At 31.0% G+C, this 17568-nt stretch overlaps 3 protein-coding genes and 1 long non-coding RNA gene across 4 annotated transcripts; 1 reads left to right on the plus strand and 3 right to left on the minus strand.

Annotated features, from left to right (window-relative positions):
* Positions 1 to 282: 282 nt before the first annotated feature.
* Positions 283 to 3714, minus strand: LOC105436043 (B3 domain-containing transcription factor LEC2). The gene is made up of 6 exons (XM_011660218.1): positions 3190 to 3714; positions 3022 to 3096; positions 2362 to 2462; positions 2166 to 2212; positions 1993 to 2066; positions 283 to 708 (listed from the first exon to the last, which is right to left on the minus strand). Exons 1-6 carry the CDS (start codon positions 3712 to 3714, stop codon positions 283 to 285), a joined length of 1248 nt encoding a protein of 415 aa, XP_011658520.1.
* Positions 3715 to 9077: 5363 nt separating this feature from the next.
* On the minus strand, positions 9078 to 9789 carry LOC116404347. The gene is made up of 2 exons (XR_004217187.1): positions 9648 to 9789; positions 9078 to 9557 (listed from the first exon to the last, which is right to left on the minus strand). It is a non-coding gene; the product is annotated as an uncharacterized LOC116404347 (long non-coding RNA).
* Positions 9156 to 10267, plus strand: LOC101204761 (dof zinc finger protein DOF1.4). Its single transcript, XM_004134906.3, has 2 exons — positions 9156 to 9590; positions 9740 to 10267. Exons 1-2 carry the CDS (start codon positions 9188 to 9190, stop codon positions 10051 to 10053), a joined length of 717 nt encoding a protein of 238 aa, XP_004134954.1. The 5' UTR covers positions 9156 to 9187; the 3' UTR covers positions 10054 to 10267.
* Positions 10268 to 15624: 5357 nt separating this feature from the next.
* Positions 15625 to 17254, minus strand: LOC101203291 (dof zinc finger protein DOF1.4). The gene is made up of 3 exons (XM_004134650.3): positions 16698 to 17254; positions 16402 to 16610; positions 15625 to 16308 (listed from the first exon to the last, which is right to left on the minus strand). The coding sequence occupies exons 1-3, from the start codon at positions 17094 to 17096 to the stop codon at positions 16161 to 16163; spliced, it is 756 nt and encodes a 251-aa protein (XP_004134698.1). The 5' UTR covers positions 17097 to 17254; the 3' UTR covers positions 15625 to 16160.
* Between the last annotated feature and the right edge of the window lie 314 nt (positions 17255 to 17568).

Genomic DNA, 17568 nt, shown 5'->3' on the forward strand with positions numbered 1-17568 from the left:
ATAAAATGTAATCACCAAACGAAAACAGGATCAGTTAGCCATGACAACCAAATTAAGGAATAAGCACAATTTCTAACAAAAGGAAAAATGAAATTCTAACTTGGAGTAATACGAAAGAAATAACAGGAGACATAGATTAAAGTATGTATGTAGAACAGTAAACAACAATTGATAAATTAAGAATACAAATATATGAAAACAAAGGGTAAAGGGTAATGGTAAGGTAATACAGATTGATATATAATAAGATATAATTAAAAGTAGTAATGTGATGGGGAAGAGTCAGGCTGTGCCATTATTACTGGTGAAATAGTCAAAAAGAGGGAACTTGAATCCACTGACTTCAGGAAGAGTATCAAGGCCTCCAAAGCAATCTTCAAACCCCACATTACCATTATTGATATCATTATTAATATTATTAATCCCTTGGAAATCATCTAATATTAGTTGTTCCTTATAATTAATATGATTTGTAGAATTAATCATGGTATTGATAGGTGGATTAGCAGTGAAAAAGGTGGTGGGATGGCTGTGGTGGTCTTCAGCTTTGTGTTTAAGCTCTTCGATTAACAAAGCTAAAGAAGCATCTTCTTCTTCGTCTTTCACCTGATCCTCTATGTTTGACGACAGACTAAATTGTTGCTGCTGCTTCTGCTTGTAATCTTCTTCCATTCTTGAACGATTCTCACTTTTTTCAACTGCTACATACTGTTCTCATATACAACATCTATGTAAAATATACTTCTAACACATGGTTTTAATTAAATTCACTTTTTAGATGCACACATTTGAACAAATTATATAGTCAATTAACACAGTTGTCACTCATCTCTGGTTATTATCAATAACTATCTCATAAATATCGTCTCTATTATTACTATTCAATTTATAACTAAACAATCCTGTCAATAATTTTATGAACACATATGTGCAGATAGATACACATATATTGATATACAGACATGTATGCGTATATCTATATGTATATATCCAATTATGAATTTTATGAAGTGAAACGTTTTAATTGATACAGAAATAATTAAAATGAACCTTGGAGTTTATGAACAGATTTACAGGAATCATTTAAATTAAGCTAAAGCTTCTTTTTTGATAATTTATCTTGTAGTTATTTCATTTTGATTATTATAGTTTTAAATGTCTAAATTTCGTTCTACTTAACAAAAAAAAAAAAAAAAAGGTTAAAATCCAGTGCCATTGTCATTTATTCTATATAAATTTTAGAAATATATATTTTAAAATAGTTTTTTTTAATGAAAATTACTACTGTTATATGGTTTAAAAAAACGAACTTCAAATGATTTAATTGTAGTTAAATGGTAAATCTAATCCCAATTTTAAAAATAAAAAACCCAAAATTTAGTCTTTATGATATAAAACCTTATAAATAGATTATATAGTTTGATCAAACTAGAAAGATGAAATTTTAAATTGAAATTTAAGATTTATTAAAAACATAGTGAAGTAAATTCTAAAGTATAAAATTTAAAACTCAAAAAATTAAAATAAAAGGGAAATTCATAATACATAAACTGAATTAAAGGAGAAAAGGCTTAAAAAAAGAATATAAATTACCATAAGCAATTGGCAGACGAAATTCAAAACAAAAATGAAAAATGAAAAATGATGAGAATGTTTCAATTTGATTGAAAGTGGTAAGAGATGACTTGGATGGCCCCACGAATAGGGAAATCCTATCTGTCAAAAACAAAGTTAATATGAAGAAGAAATAAAACACGAAATCTTACGTGTCAAAAACAACTGTTATTTTTTGTCCATATTACTATTACAATATATTATCTCTCTATACGCATATTTCCAAGCGTTACTAACCACCAAATTAGGAAACTCCACACATCATTATTTTCTTACTAATTTTAACCAAATTTACAAAACAAAAGTCAAATTTCGAAGGAGAAAAACAAAAAAAAAAAAAAACAAAAAAAAAGAGAGAAAAGAGAAAAGAATACTCACGAGGTTCTTGCAGTCATCTTCGTATAGGGTCATTGCATCTCCCATCAAAAGACCATTTTGTCTTACGAATTCCCCTAAAATTAAAATTAAAAAATTGGAAATGAAAATCATTATTCGGAAAATTAAGAAGTAAGTTGTTTGGTTAGGGTTTGTTTAATTTGTAGAAGTGAAACCTGTGTTCTCCAGAACATACATTCTACTTCTGTTGTTTGCCCAGTACCTATATTAATTAAACTCAACAAGAATTTCAAGGGGTTAATTAATTCATTAATTATGAGGAAAAAAAGTGTTAAATTTCCAATGAATCCATTAATTAATTAACACAACAATTGTAATTTTGTTTTTCCTTTTTTTTTTGGGGGGGCTTACTTGTATTTCATTGTCCATCTTCTGTTTGAGTTCACATCTCTCACAACAATTTGGAGACCTTCCTTATCAGTGAGAAATGGAAGGTTCTCTTCTGCCTCCCTCTGTGATGCATATATGCACAATATTTGCAAATTCTCAGCAAATTAAACAAAGTGTGTCTATTAGAAAATCAAGATTCTAATTAATAAGCTATTTTCAAATTTCTCTTTTCTATTTACTTAGGGTTTGGGATTCGATCAAAGTGTGATCGATGATATATATAATTAGTGGTAATTAGTTCCAGATTGTAAAGTTGTGTACAAATAAGGTAGAAATTAATCTCTGAGTACAACAACAATAAAATTTTAAAAAAAATGAAATTTGATTAAAGTTTTATATTTATTCATTTTCCAATACACCAAAAAAAAAAAAAAAAAAAAAAACAATAATAGGGTTTCTTTTTTAGTGTTAAGTTTTTCCTATTTTGTTGTGTGTAGGTGTTAAAAAAAGGGGTGAGGGATTGTGTGTAATTTTGGTTTGTAGTTATTCATTCCTCTTCCTTTTCCCATTTGCATGTTTTTTAGACGAAGTTTTATCTTATTTTCACTGTTCTATTGAAATAGCAAAAAAAAAAAAAAAAAAAAAAAAAGAGATCTAAAATAAGGGTAAGAAAATCCAAACCTTGGGGAGGACAATCCTGCCCAAAGATCCAACATCACTGTTCTTCAGCTCCTTCTTCAGTAGCATTCTCAAAATCTTAAGAGACAAAAAAGAAAAAACAACAATTAAAGGAAAAGTAATCAATACATATACATATATAAATGAAAACTTTGATTAAACATCATAAACCTTATTGTCAGGAGTACAAAAGGTGAAAAGATGGCGATTATTATGTGAAGAATCAGTATTAGGGAAATGGGTTATAGTTAAACCCTTAGAATAATCATCATGATAACCACAGGAAGAAGAAGAAGAGGATCGAGTAGTGAAAGAAGTAAGGGTTCTTTGACGAGCAAGTCTTCTATTAGTTCGAGCCACTTTAGTACTCCAGGCATCCAAAGCCTTTTTTCCATCATCTTTAGGAAAAACAGACTGAATGTTTGGCTCATCGAGCCCATAGCTAAGGAGGGTGGGAGAATGAGGAAAACGGGGAGCAAGTGGTTGTGGTTCATGAGACGAAGAAAAAAACGATTGTGGGGCTGAGGAGGAAAATGAGGCCAAGCAAGTTTGGGAGAGAGTAGGTGGGAGATAACATGGATTTTGTGGAGGAGAGTGGAGATTAGTGGTGGGGGCGGTGACGGCGGTGGAGGGGAATGGAGGGAGTTCATGGTGGTGGTGGTGGTGGTTCTGGTGGGGGTTGTGGTGGTCATCCATATATATAAAAAAAATAAGAAGAAAGAAAAAGGAAAGAGTTTTAAAATATGGGAAATTAGGGTTATAGGTAAGGAGAGTGAATGTTGCATTAAGGGTTAAAGGGGGTTTAAAAAGGGAGGGAGTTAGAAGGGGAAATGAGCGGTCCGAGGCCGGGGAGAGAGTGACAAGTGGGACAAACCGGGTGGATTTTGGGAACCACATTGTATTGATGTGAGCCAAAGGTCAAGATTATGAACAAAGAGTTGTGTGCTTTCTTTTTTTAAGTTTGGGGGTGGTGGCGCCTCTAATATAATGCTTTAACATTATTGCTCCTATTCTTTCTATTTAGTGATATATATTTAGTTCTGTCTTTGATATTATATTGTTACTAAAATTAAATTTCAAATTTCACCCATGCTTTTTCAATAAACTTCTATCATTAAGTGTGAATTATTTACTTATTGGTTATTAAAATCATAAATCTTGAAGGAATTGAAATAGAAATGTAAGTAATTGTGGGGTAAACTTTAAGCACGGAACACCATGCAACCCCTGGATTGGCCATACACACAATTCATCTATCATCTAAGTTTCATCCCTCTCTTTCACTTTAATGACTATCCAAAAATCAAATTCACCATTGGATAATACTAACAGGATATATCCTTTTCTTTTGCTTCTTCTTTCTCTTCCACTTTCCTTTCCAATGGAAAACTGCATACCATATTTAACTCTCACACACATAGGCCAAAACCTAAGTTTTACACACTTACACACTTGTACAACTTTACTAAACGTTCGTGTATGTTTTTAAATTTTTTGTCTCTTAGTTTTAAAAGGAGAATTAGGGTTTCTAACCATTTTTCGATAATAATCATTCTATTAGTTTTTGAAAATTAACATTATAAATATTCATTCTACAAAAATTTAAATTTTTTTGTTTTTTAAACCTACCAATTTTGAAAACTTAAAAAAATAGTTTTAAAACTTTTTTTAAGTATTAATTGATTTATTATATATAAATTTGAATCTTACTTCTAAAGTTTTAATTTTGTATATTATCAATATTTAAATATTTATAAATAAAAAATTAAGGAGCTACACTTGTATTTTAATCTATAAAATAGTGAGGGGATGTTTAGATTTTCTGTTTCTTTGAGTTTTTATTTTATGAAACATTGCTACATATGGTCTTATATTGATAAGGTACATCCATAAATTAAAAATTATATCACCTCACTATGATATCAAATGGTTACGAACACATTATCAACTCTTGGGCACATTGATACTTTACATACATGTATATTGTAAAAAGAGTCTACATAAATATACATTATTGTTAGTCTTCCTCTTTTTTCTTTTAATAAATTATAATTATTTGTATTAAATGAAAATCATACAAAATATTCGAATGAAGATAAATTATCAGATTAAGTATAACGACAAATTTGAATCTTTCCTAAAATGAATGTTACTAAACGACTATCTTCTAAAACAAAAGACTTTAATAATGAATTATAGTTTCGATGCATAATCTATACTTTCAAGGAAAGAAAACAAAAATAAATTGTCGTCTCGTGTTATAAGTAGCGACGACATAGATCTTCTATATCTAAAAATGAATTTGATTGGTAGCGAGAGTGAATGACTTGTTAAATAGTTATTTACAATGTTATGCCATTGTGAAAAATAGAATATGTATAAGATTTGTCACTTTAACGTATTGTTATTGTTAGAAAAAGAAAGAAAACAAAATGTAAAAGAGCCTATTGGAACGAAGATTCCCATAAAAGAAAGAAAACAAAATGTTAGAGATAAATTAAGAAATTAGGGGTTTATATACTTTAACTGAAATTCTTTACTTTTGTCATTTTCCAATGGACTATGACTTTCTTCTTCTACATTTATTGAAGCTCGAGCAAAGCATATTTTCTATAAATTACAAAACCTAAAAAACAGCAATTAAATAATATGTGTATATATATATATATTGTGGAATTAAAATTATTTCTTGTAAATTGAATAATGTTCATTGTTTAATGTTAATGGAAGAGTCAAAAAAAGGAAACTGCCAAAGTATTTGACGCTGTTCTATTGTTACGTGTAATGTACGTAATTAATAGGAAGTTACAAGTTTTATTTTTCTTGTTTTTAATTAGAAAAAGGTTGAGGTTTTAGTTTATTATATTTTTCATATATAAGCATGCAATATACTTTTTAGTCCATTTTTAACCTAATTAAGCTGACTAAAACTTTATATATATTTGAAAAAAAGGCTGGGAGAGTTTTTAATATCTATTTTATCATGATTATCATTGTAAATGAGATACATTTAACAGTGTAATTGAATAGTATGTATAAGTCACATGAATAGTTTGTGAAGTAATATTCTAAACAAATAGTACATACATTTTTTTTTTAGAATATTTATGGCTTAAACTTGGTCATGATTTCCAATGATTGATTTTTTTTTTCAAGGAGTTGTAACTATTGTAACGGGTTAATTAAGTGATTTTAAAAGAATTTAAAATCACTTAGACTGATTTTCGTTAACCATTTGGAGGGCGATTCCAACCTCATTTCTTATGAAAAAAATACTATTTTATTTACTGTTTATTTTTAATTTTATAAAATACCTCCTGTTTTATTAGATGAAAATTACAACTTCTAAATCACTCTAGACATGTCCTGAGTAATTTTAATTATTTGTTCATTGTAAGAAAATTACCTCAAAAATTATAAATGATAGAATAGAATATTTGAACTTTTGGAAGTTAATAATTTGTATAATATAATATGGAATATGATTTATTTATTATTTTAATAAACTGTGAAAATTTATTCTTAATTTCGCATGTACTTTTGAAAATTTCAATTCACATAATTGAATAGTTTTTTTCTTAATTAAAAAATTAGACATAAAGAAATATAGGAATTAAATTCTTAATATTAGCATATACAAGGACATTTTATAAATAACAAATATATAGTAAAATTTTATAAATAATAAATATATAGCAATATTTGATACAAAATTGGTAAGTACGAAGGAAAACTCATTACAGCACTATTGTGAAATTGGTGTGCTATAAACTGGATCTTATATTACAGAAGAGGCCCATAAAACGGCCCAAAATGACGAGGCAAACCGTTACTCATTATTGCTTATTAGTTTTGTTTACTAACTTTGAAAAATCGATTCTCAAGAAAGAAAGAGAAAGAAAAAAGAATTTTAAAATCATTCCAGAATATTTTAATTTAATATTAGAACTTTATTATTATGAAATCACAAATACCAAAGTAACGGAAGGGAGTTATGTTTTGCATCCCGGAACAAATGCGTGGGTTGGGGGTGGAAAAGTGGGCTGGCCGTTTTGCTTGAAAAGGGCCCAAAAAGAAGCAAAAATGGGCCAATAAGGATGGTTAACTTAGTGATTTGGTGAAGGGGGTAGGGGTCCCACAGTGATGAAAAGTGTGAAGGAGCGAAGGATGGAGACGGAGTCCGTGGAGTTGGAAGATGGGAGCGTCAAAATTTGTAAACTCCAATGGAGCAGTTGAAACCGCTAACGGACACGAGCGTCATCTCACCTACTGTGACTGTCTGTCACCCTCTCTTATCCCACGTGTCACTTTCCTATTCCTCACAGTCACAAGCCATGCCTTGTGTTCCTCCTCGTACCTTCGTACTCCCCTTCCCCTTCCAATAACATCTCCTTTCTTTCTTTTCTTTTCTTTTCCTTACCACTAAATTACGTTTCCTTTTTATATTTTTCTAAAGTTTACCCTTTGCCTTCCCATCCATATAATATTATTCAACGTTTCTTATTCCTTCTATTCCTATGAATTATATGTCGTATATCTTTAAAAAAAAAAAAAAAAGAAACACATTTGCTATCATTATTATAACTAGAGACCAACGATATTAATAAATCTAACACAATACAAACAAACAAAATAAAAAACTTTAGATAGTCTTAAATTTACAATCAACTTCATGAATCTATAAACAATATATAGTAGGAGTATTTCAATGATAAATTAGTATTGTCGATTAGAAGTCTATCAACAATATATAAGTAAGACTTTGTTATACTCACAACTTTTTTTCTTCAAACGTTTGGTTTGGAGAAGTTGAGTTGAATTTTTAAGAAGAAGTAATTGGTAGAGTTTTAAAGTGAATAACGAAGTAAGTAATGTTTTGAAAATTCAAGATGTTGTATTTGTATCGAATAAATCTTTCGAGCATTGCAATACTCATGATTTACTAATTTAATGTTTAATAGGTTTTTGACTTCAAACAAAATTATTATTTAAAAGTTAATTATAATTTAATTTTTAGTTTAGAGACTCAAATGGAAAACATTTTGGTGGATGGGGTAAACTAAACTCCTTGTATCAAAACCATAAAATTAATTAATCATAGTGTTTGTATTATATTTTTTTAAATATGACTTTGAACTTTATTGTGTAGAGTGTAAACCAATAAATTTGTGGGGTTGTAAAAGGTTATAAGAGGATGGACAATTTTAAAAGGTGGGATTAGAGATTGACTTGAAGTTGGGACAAAATGATTATGGAAGTGGAGACTTTTAATTGGAAATTGGGTCCATTTAAGATAATTAAACATTTGAATTTGAATACTTAATTAATATAAGTAACAAATAAGGTCTAATTCAATACAGAAAGCCCTTAGAATGAAGGGTCACACACACACACCCTACCAGTCCCACTCCAAAGCATAATAAGATATATAAATGTCAAATATCCAATTTGTTGAAATGATGTCACCAAAAAACAAAAACAAAAAAATAAAAAATAAAAAAAGAAGAAGAAGAAGAAGAAAAAGAAAAAGTTAAATTACTGAAAAAACAGAGAGAAGATTTAGCACAACTCAAAAACAAAAAAACCAATTCTCAGAAACCAAAACCTCTCAAAAAGACACCAAAGAGAATTAATTATTATACATCTACTCCTTCCACCTCCGATCTGTCAGCAGCCACCGCCCACTCCGCCCTGCCTTTGATCGCCGCCACGTTCTCAGATTCTCAATTATATATATGTGTGTGTATATAGATATCCTTTTATTTAGTAAAATTGAATCTTTTGGGTTATTGTTTAAAGCTATGTGATGATATTTTGGCTGGATTTTCTTTTCTTATTCAGACCATCATTCTTTTTTCTCTCCAATAATACATGCCGTACTTCTGTGTCTCTGAAATTCAACATCATTTTGCAAAATTTCAGATTCTTTGTTTTCCCTTCACAAATTAAATTCAAACTCCCATCTTAAAAAAAAAAGAAAAAAGAAAAAAGAAAAAAGAAAAACCCTAGCTAGCTGCTGCTGATTCATGCACAGAGAAGTGGCAAGTTTGTACCTGTAGTTTCTTGAAACTAATACTGTCTTCATTTATTTCTCTAAAATCCCAAAAAAAAAATCTGAATATTTTCCTCCCCTCCCCCAAAAAAAAGCGGAATTTGGTTAAGAGATAATATGCAGTATCAAGATCGGAGATTGAAGAGTGTACAAGTGCAAGATCAAGTTCAACCACAGCCTCAAAAATGTCCTCGTTGTGATTCTCTCAATACTAAGTTTTGTTATTACAATAACTACAGTTTGTCTCAGCCTCGTTATCTTTGCAAGACTTGTAGAAGGTATTGGACTCACGGTGGCACTCTACGGAACGTCCCCGTCGGCGGTGGTTGTCGCAAGGGTAAACGACTGAAGCAACCCTCACAATCATCCAATAATAGTTCTGTAAAGCCGTTGGTACAAACTTCAGCGTCACCACTACCGCCGCCGCAGATAGTCCCGTTGAGTTTATCAACAACAACTTCACAACACGTAATATATTCGGGTACTCCTGTCATCACGCCGCCGTCATTTTTCAATTCGGGTGAGTAATAGGAGGAGTGGAAGCTAGAAATTTTGATAAAGAGGATAAAAATTTAACCTTTGTTTTGATTGCAATTAAATCTTTATTCCCTTTCTTCTTGGATTAATTGAAAGATGCAATTTTTCTGATGGGGTTTTTTGATGGAGCAGGCGGGGAATTATTGTCATCTTCAAGCTGGATTAGTTCATTTGGATCATCGTCACAAGGCCCAGAAATAATCTATGACATGATGGATCAGTCGTCGGGAAAGGCCGATGCAAATTCGTCATCTCCAGCGGCAGGGTGGTCGGAGAGCTACATCAACAATAATTCTATTTCTAACCCTATAGCTGCCACCGGAGACGCGGTTGTCTGGCCAGCTGGTGAGAACAACAACGCTACCCTCGCGGCCGCCACCACCACCAACATTGCTACAATTAACCAATGGCCTGATTATATGCCGGGATTTTGTCCTCCTCCATGACATGATTTAAAGGCAGCAGATACCAAAGATGACAAATCTGAGGAATTTGATTCTTTTTTTTTTTTTTTTTTGAAAAAAAAACCCTGAAAAGATCTTACCTTTGATATTATATGTATGAATATGCTTTGAAATCATTCATTTGGTTTGAAGTGAGTTAGAATTGGGGTCGATATGTGTTGATGAAATTCCATAGAGCTAGCTCTTGTGAGGAAAATTATATGGAATAACTTGAAGGTATGACTAATTATATTTGATGAAATGTTGTATAAGGAACAAGAGCCTAGGGTAGCTAAACTAAACATAGGTTTTGTTGTAATATCATTATGTGTATTAATACAGGCAAAGAAAAGGAACAACTTGGTTGGGTTAGGTTTTTCTTTCTTCAACACTTTATTGGTTTGATTAAAGAGAGTGTTATGATAATGGTAGATGTATGGCTATGTAGTACTTTTTGATTGAGATTGGAGACTCTTAGCTTTTTGAAAATGTAAAGAGATAATTAAATGTACTGCATGCCAAAGTGCTTTGAGACTGAGGTGAGAGACCCTTAAAAGAAGAGAATAAATATGCTTCTTCTTCTTCTTCTTCGTGATGATAATCGAGGCAGACAAATGAATGTGGCTCTCTGTAAAAGTTGGCTGCACAAGTTTTTTTTTTTTTTTTTGTGATTCGGTTTTGTTTGTTTGAATAGTGCTCCTACATATCGTTTTAGGTAACATTTGAATTTTGGAAAAAGTACTACATAAAGGTGGAAGTAGAGCTTATTAAGCTTTGGTTAATTATGATAGTTGGAAGATTGTTTTTGTATTTTGTGGTTGGATTTTGCATAAAAATGCAGCCCTTTTTAATTTTTAGTGTATGTTATTGTGTGCATTAATGATAGGCATGTGGTAATTTTTTTTATTGGTATTTGTGAAGGAAGGGAATGTACTGTGACATTCATTTTATTCGGTTAGACCTGGTCTACCTATGTATCCAAATTTACAATAAGCTTTTCTCTTTTAAATTTACTTTATATCAACAAAAACATTAACCTCAACTACAAATTTAAGTTTACCAATATGTTCGATATCAAGAGATATATATTGATTCAAATAAATTTTCAATCAAAGTTAATTGTATTTAAAAAAAAAAAAAGAAGAAGAAGAACTCTATTGTTTGCCTTTTCAAGTTTAGGGCATACCTTAAACACCATTTTTTTTATTGATGTTGAAGACAAGTAATAAATAAAAGTTCTTAATTAGCTACCTTAAATACTATTTTACCTTCTCTTTTATTTATTACAGTTTTTACCATTTCCTTATCAACCTAGATTAAAGCAATGTACACACTAAATATATACCTTAAAGATCAATTATTATAAACTAACTATAATTGTTTACCCCTAGTCTTAAAAGAACAATAATTACCTCTTCCATATATTTAGTTGAAGTAAAATGCAATTTGGAAGATACCTAATTTTTTCCTATCTCTAAACGAATAATATATGTAGCAATGCAAAAACATCATTGAACAAGATAATTAACTTTTAAATTTTGTTTTTAAAATTTATGATTTTCTTTCAATTGAGCACATATACAGACACACCTATCTTGAACACAAAGTGTTTTTTAAAATCAACCCACTTTGCATAACATACTCCCATCAAAATGAGTTTTTATTAGCAAATAAAAAAAGGGAACTTATTAATTAAAATGTAACTATAACTAACACACCCACCTCATAAAACTTAATATTTTAAATGTTAAGTGGAATAATGGAAATAAGAATATAATGGGAGAAAAACTCCTCTACATAAAAAGTGAAATTGAAATTTTTAAAGAGTTACCTTAAAAAGTTATAACAAACTCCTTTTGTGTGGAAAGTACCTTAAAAAGATAACCTTTGAAATTTAGCAAAAAAAATTCAAAATTATATATAAAGATTAAATAGAAAAAAAAAAATTGTAAAGGGAATTTGAAAGTTACAAAATGATATGATTATGAAAATGAAAGTAAAATATTGACGTTCCAATGGAAAGATTTATATATAATTAGTGTTTTAAGTTGTAGGACACAGTACAACAAATCAATGTTGGATGGAGCAATTTAATTGGGGGATTTGGGTGTGGTTTAATTAATTTATTTAGCTGGAGCAGGAAGCAATCATATCTTCAAAGGTGTTGACTCATTCTTTTGTGATGGTAGAACATCATTACTCTTGTTGTTGCATTTTGGTGTTCTACATCTAAATGATCATTTTAGCAGTTCTCTCATTTCTTTCCCTCCTACCCTCTCTTTATGCTACTTTTTCTTATTTGAAAACATTACAAAACTCAGAAAAGTAGAACTCAACAAACTATGTTTGTAAAGGACAAATAAGAGAGCTAGCGTTTAGGGTTGAATGAGTTAGAATATATCCCACCCCAGGTAATCGAAGAAGTTGTGAGAGCTCAAACTATATTGAAATATCCTATAATTTACTAAATTAATTATGGTGAAGTTGTGTGATCATCATTAAAACAGATATTTGTAAATGAAGATAGGAGGGGGTAAAGGCAATTGGAGTAGTTAAATCAAAGGCATGCACGAGTGGAGTCAAGGACCCACACCTACACACACACACACACATATATAATACAAAGAAACACATCACATTGGCCCTATGACTCAGCGGGTACCCTGCCACTGCCACCCATCATTTGGTCACCCAGCACAGCTGCCCCTTTGCCCACATCACATAATAATTAACCTTTTTTTTTTCTTCCCATTTAATATATATTGTTGACTCAAAATGAACATTTTTTATTTAGAAATATATACTAAATATTAATATATGGTTGTCTATTTTTTCCCCCACACATTTTGGTATGATTGCATGGAATTGTGTTTTTCACCATGAATGCGTTTCTTGATGATCCCCAGCAGCTTTTAATTATAAAAACCATTGTTGAACTAAAATGGCCACCTTCACGTTCACCCCCCTTCTTCTCTGCCATCTTTCCATCATTACCATACCCACTTCCCTTTTTCCAAACCCTTCTCTTTTCAATATCATTCTACTTCTCACTTCCAAATTCAATCATTTATCCTACACTATTCATTTGAGTTGCAATGTACAGTAACACGAACTAAATTAGAGTAGGTCAACATCATCTCCGCAATTAACATTAAATTTGTTATAAATTAAACTATAGTTTTTCTTCTTTTGGTTATGAGAAAATAAAGGCAGAGAAAGCAACATTCAGTAAAAATCCAAAACAGTTGAATATGTGACTGCCAGAAAAAGAAAAATAATTTATATATTGCATAGCAGACATTTGAAATGAAACAAAAACTATGGATGGAGATTCAAAAATGGAATATTACATATATCCTGATCTTGTATTGTACAAAATTTAACGGGAAAGAAGATGTTGAATAGGTTGGAGGTTGCTTGGAAGGCAACCAAATAAAAGGACCTTAGTAGATAATTTAATGTATTGGTTGAAATGACAATAATACATATATGTATAGTGTATTGGAAGGGACAACAAAATATTAAGAGGAAAAAAAAAGTATATATATTGTCGGTGAAGCATGAGTCAGCATAATAATTATATAAAAAACACAACCACGGCTAAAATGTCTTCTTCTCATTCTACATTGGACTATTTGTCGTCTTCTGTTTCTTAAATGTTAATAGAATGTTTTTGTCATAATGTATTTTGTTGTCATTTAAAAACATTCCGACTAAGATTACATTAACATCACCTTCCCCATACGTACCCGATCCCTTTCATACTCTTTCTTTTTTATTACTTTTCCAAACCTAAGTTTATCTTATTTTATTTTTCCACATCTTTGGTCTATTTTGGTGTAATTCAGAGCCTCTTCCTTTTATTTTATATCTTTATCTTAGTATATTATTACAAGAAATCGAATGTGGTTTTGGCGTCAATGCACACAATGTTGGGTTATTATTAATTACTACTTGAAATTTAAGTGACTCGGTAGGAAATTAATGAGAAATTGATTTGAATTAAATGGGGAATTGCATATTTTATTAAGTACGTCGACTTTATTTTTTACGTGATGAAATTGATTGAAAGAAGAGGAGAAGGAGAAGCAACTGTTTGTGGGTTGATTGGATTTAGTTCGGTGGTGTGTGTGTGTGTATGTGTATGGTAGTGTACTTTTGGGCCAACTAATAAAGACAATATGGCACGATATTGACTTGATTCTAATCACGTCAGCCCATTTAGATCCCTTTATATCCTTTTTTTTTTCCCTCTCATTTCGTGTGAAAGTAATAATTTCTAGATTCAAAACATCAAAATATTTAGATAAAAAGAGCAATGGTACCAATTATTTTATATATCGTAAATATGACAAAATTAATAATATCATATAACTATAAAAGGATAGTAATTTAGTTACAAATTTAGAAAATGTTGTGATGAATTTTCTTTTTTTTTTTATTTTTACAAAAACTCCAACAAATTTATAACATTTTCTTCCTTCTTAAGCTCTAGTTTGTAACTATTTAATCTCAAGATAATTTTGCATGCAGTTTTAAATATTTTGTATTCCAACTCTAATGAGTGTAGTAATGATGGTCAAGATAAGAAAGAAGTAATATCGATTACAAAATTTAAAATAAATAACTAAATAGTTATAAATTTGAAGTATACACAATATTTATTTCTTTTGTAAAAATACGATAGCGTGGATCAATAAGATGCACTAGAATATCTTAATTAATTTGACATATTCGTACGCACCATTCTTATCATATATCCGACGTCATATTCATTGCTATATCAATGAAAATAGAAGGAAGAGACAATCTGGAGATGGGCGCCGTGCGAAAAATTGAAGCAAAACTATACAAAAGCAGCAAGATTAAGTGAGATGGAGGAAGGATTGTTATTAATGTAAACTCTATTAAACTGTGATGAACGAATTAAATTGTTTTAGTGTTTTTATTGACTTTAGCTTTAGCTATGTTCGGATTGACAAAACAAAAGTATCCCATTTTAAGTTTGATTGTTGAATTTGTTTGTTTCTATGTCTGTATGGTATTCAAAGCATACGAGAGATAGAAGGGGAAAGCTCAGTTTGCATAGATAGAAATGAAGAAAAATGACAAGATAAAAGCCAAAAGAAAATGGGTTTAAAATTTCAAGATATAAAGTCACTGAACCTATTGTCTCCATTTTATCCTCCATGATGCAGTTATACACTTTCTTTGGGACCCAAACTTAAATTGAACTTCATTGTAGTTTAAGGGACAGCTTCATCATTTAGTGAAAACCATAATCCCACATCCCAAAAAGAACTTAAATTATCTATTAATTAATTATTCTGATCAAACACCTTAGCTTTAATTTGAATAATCTGTTTAATTTTGAACACAAAGGGAGGGAACAAAAATTCAAATGATAAAACACCCAAATTATTGTAAAAAAGAAAAATTAAACTTTTAGTGGAAGGAGATTGTCCAAATTAACCAACAAATTTCTCACATCACAATGAAAAATTGGATAATGAACGTAAATACATGTTTTTCCCCTAACATATATAAGAAAGAAGGGAAAAGAAAAAGGAATAATAATATAACATAGATATAATTAACATTAAACTTAACAGAATATAAATCTCATAATTAATCACCATTACAAAATAACAAATCTCCCTCTTATCATCTCTCCCTATACCCTTAAGTATTATATACCCCCCTCCCCCGCCCCAAAAAAGAAAAAGAAAAAGTATCCGATCCTTTGAAACACATGCATGTAATTCATTAAACACACACCTCGAATGAGCTAATTAGGTCTCATCTAATTTCTATATGTTGAAATTGGAATCGAACTAAGGATATGAAGAAAGTTGTTGTTCAAAAGTAAAAGGAAAAAAAAAAGAGATGTTTTTATAATTAAAGTGACGAAATGAAAGAGGATCCGAGGTTCCTCTCAGCGCAATTACCTATAAAATTCTCAAACCAACATGGATAAATTTTGAAGGATTTTGAGAGCTTTTGTTGCAGCTGACATGATCGCTCCGATCCCACTCCTCTCGTCTTTGCTCCTCAACCTTTATTCTTTTTTCCTCTAAAAATAGAGAGGGAGATACAAATACACATACTAGCTAGAATAGAGAAGCAACTGACGACCCATTATAGTTTGTCGGATCGTGCCAATTCCCCGTCACTGTCGTCGTTCCCGAGTTCCAATAGATCGAAGATGGGTCGGAGAAGTTCGATAGATCAATTTGTTCCGTTTGATTCTGGCACAACCTAATAAATAAATAAACACAAACAAATAATTAATATAAATTACGTGTATCGTCTATATCAACATAAGCCTTTGAGTTTACAACGATAATTAACCTGTTCAAATCCTCAATCTTGATTTCCTTCATCGAAGTCATCAAATTTGGATCGATATTACCTAAAAGGTGGGAATTTCGGTCAAAGGAGATGGTGGGGTGATGGAAATGATTTGAACTGAAGGGTTGTTGATGTGGATCATTGAAGTGGGAGAGAAGGCCAGAAGAAGATAACCCTAAACCACCACTACCACCACCAATGGAATCCAACTGCAAGAAGAAAATCAAACCATTAGAAACAGAAAAATAAAAACTTGAAAAGTGAAAGTTTGAAAGAGAAGGGTTAGTGTTATGTACCCCAAAGAACATTGAGCTATTGGTATGATTTAAAGCTGATGAAGAAACAATATTAGGAACAGTAGTAGAATTGATGGGGTTGTGAATAAGAAGGCGAGGGTTTTGACTTGGAGGTGACGTAGAATTAGCGTTGACTGAGGTGGAGGAGGAGGAAGAAGTTTTGAGGCGCTTGTTCTTTCGACAACCGCCACCTACAGGGACATTTCTTAGGGTTCCACCGCGAGTCCAATAGCGTTTGCAAGCTTTGCAAAAGTGCCTTGGTTGAGAGAGGCTGTAGTTGTTGTAGTAACAAAATTTGGTGTTGGAAGAATCGCAACGAGGGCACTTTAGAGTACCTGATGACGATTGTTGTTGTTGGTGGTGATGGGGTTTGTCCATAATCCTAGAAGATGAAGCCATTAGGGATCAACCCTTTTTATCATGAAACAGATTCTAAAGGAAAGAGGTTGAAAAAGAAGAAGAGAAGAAAGAAAAGAGAGAGAGAGTATAAGATGTTTTGAATTAGGGTAAAATAAGAGAGAAGAATTAGATATTCTCTTCCAAAAGCTAAGAAACAAAAAATGGAGGGGGGGAGGGAGAGGGTGATGTTGAGTATAATAATTGGAGAGAGATAGAGAGAAGGGGAAAGAGAGAAACTTGTGGCTATTTTGTTAATACAGTTGAAGAAAGAAATATTCTTGCAGTTCCTACACACTTTCTCCACTCAAACCAAAATCCCTTTCATTTTTATTTTTAAAAAACATTTTCTAAAATATACAAAAAGATCGAACTCTCCATGTTCTCATGGGATTCTAATATTCAAAGAGATTAATGAATGTACTTCAACCTATACCTTCCATTAACTCCCTCAGATTGCATTTATTTTTGTGCA

The sequence above is a fragment of the Cucumis sativus genome, chromosome 6 (genome assembly GCF_000004075.3).
Source record: "Cucumis sativus cultivar 9930 chromosome 6, Cucumber_9930_V3, whole genome shotgun sequence".
NCBI classification, from domain to species: Eukaryota; Viridiplantae; Streptophyta; class Magnoliopsida; order Cucurbitales; family Cucurbitaceae; genus Cucumis; species Cucumis sativus.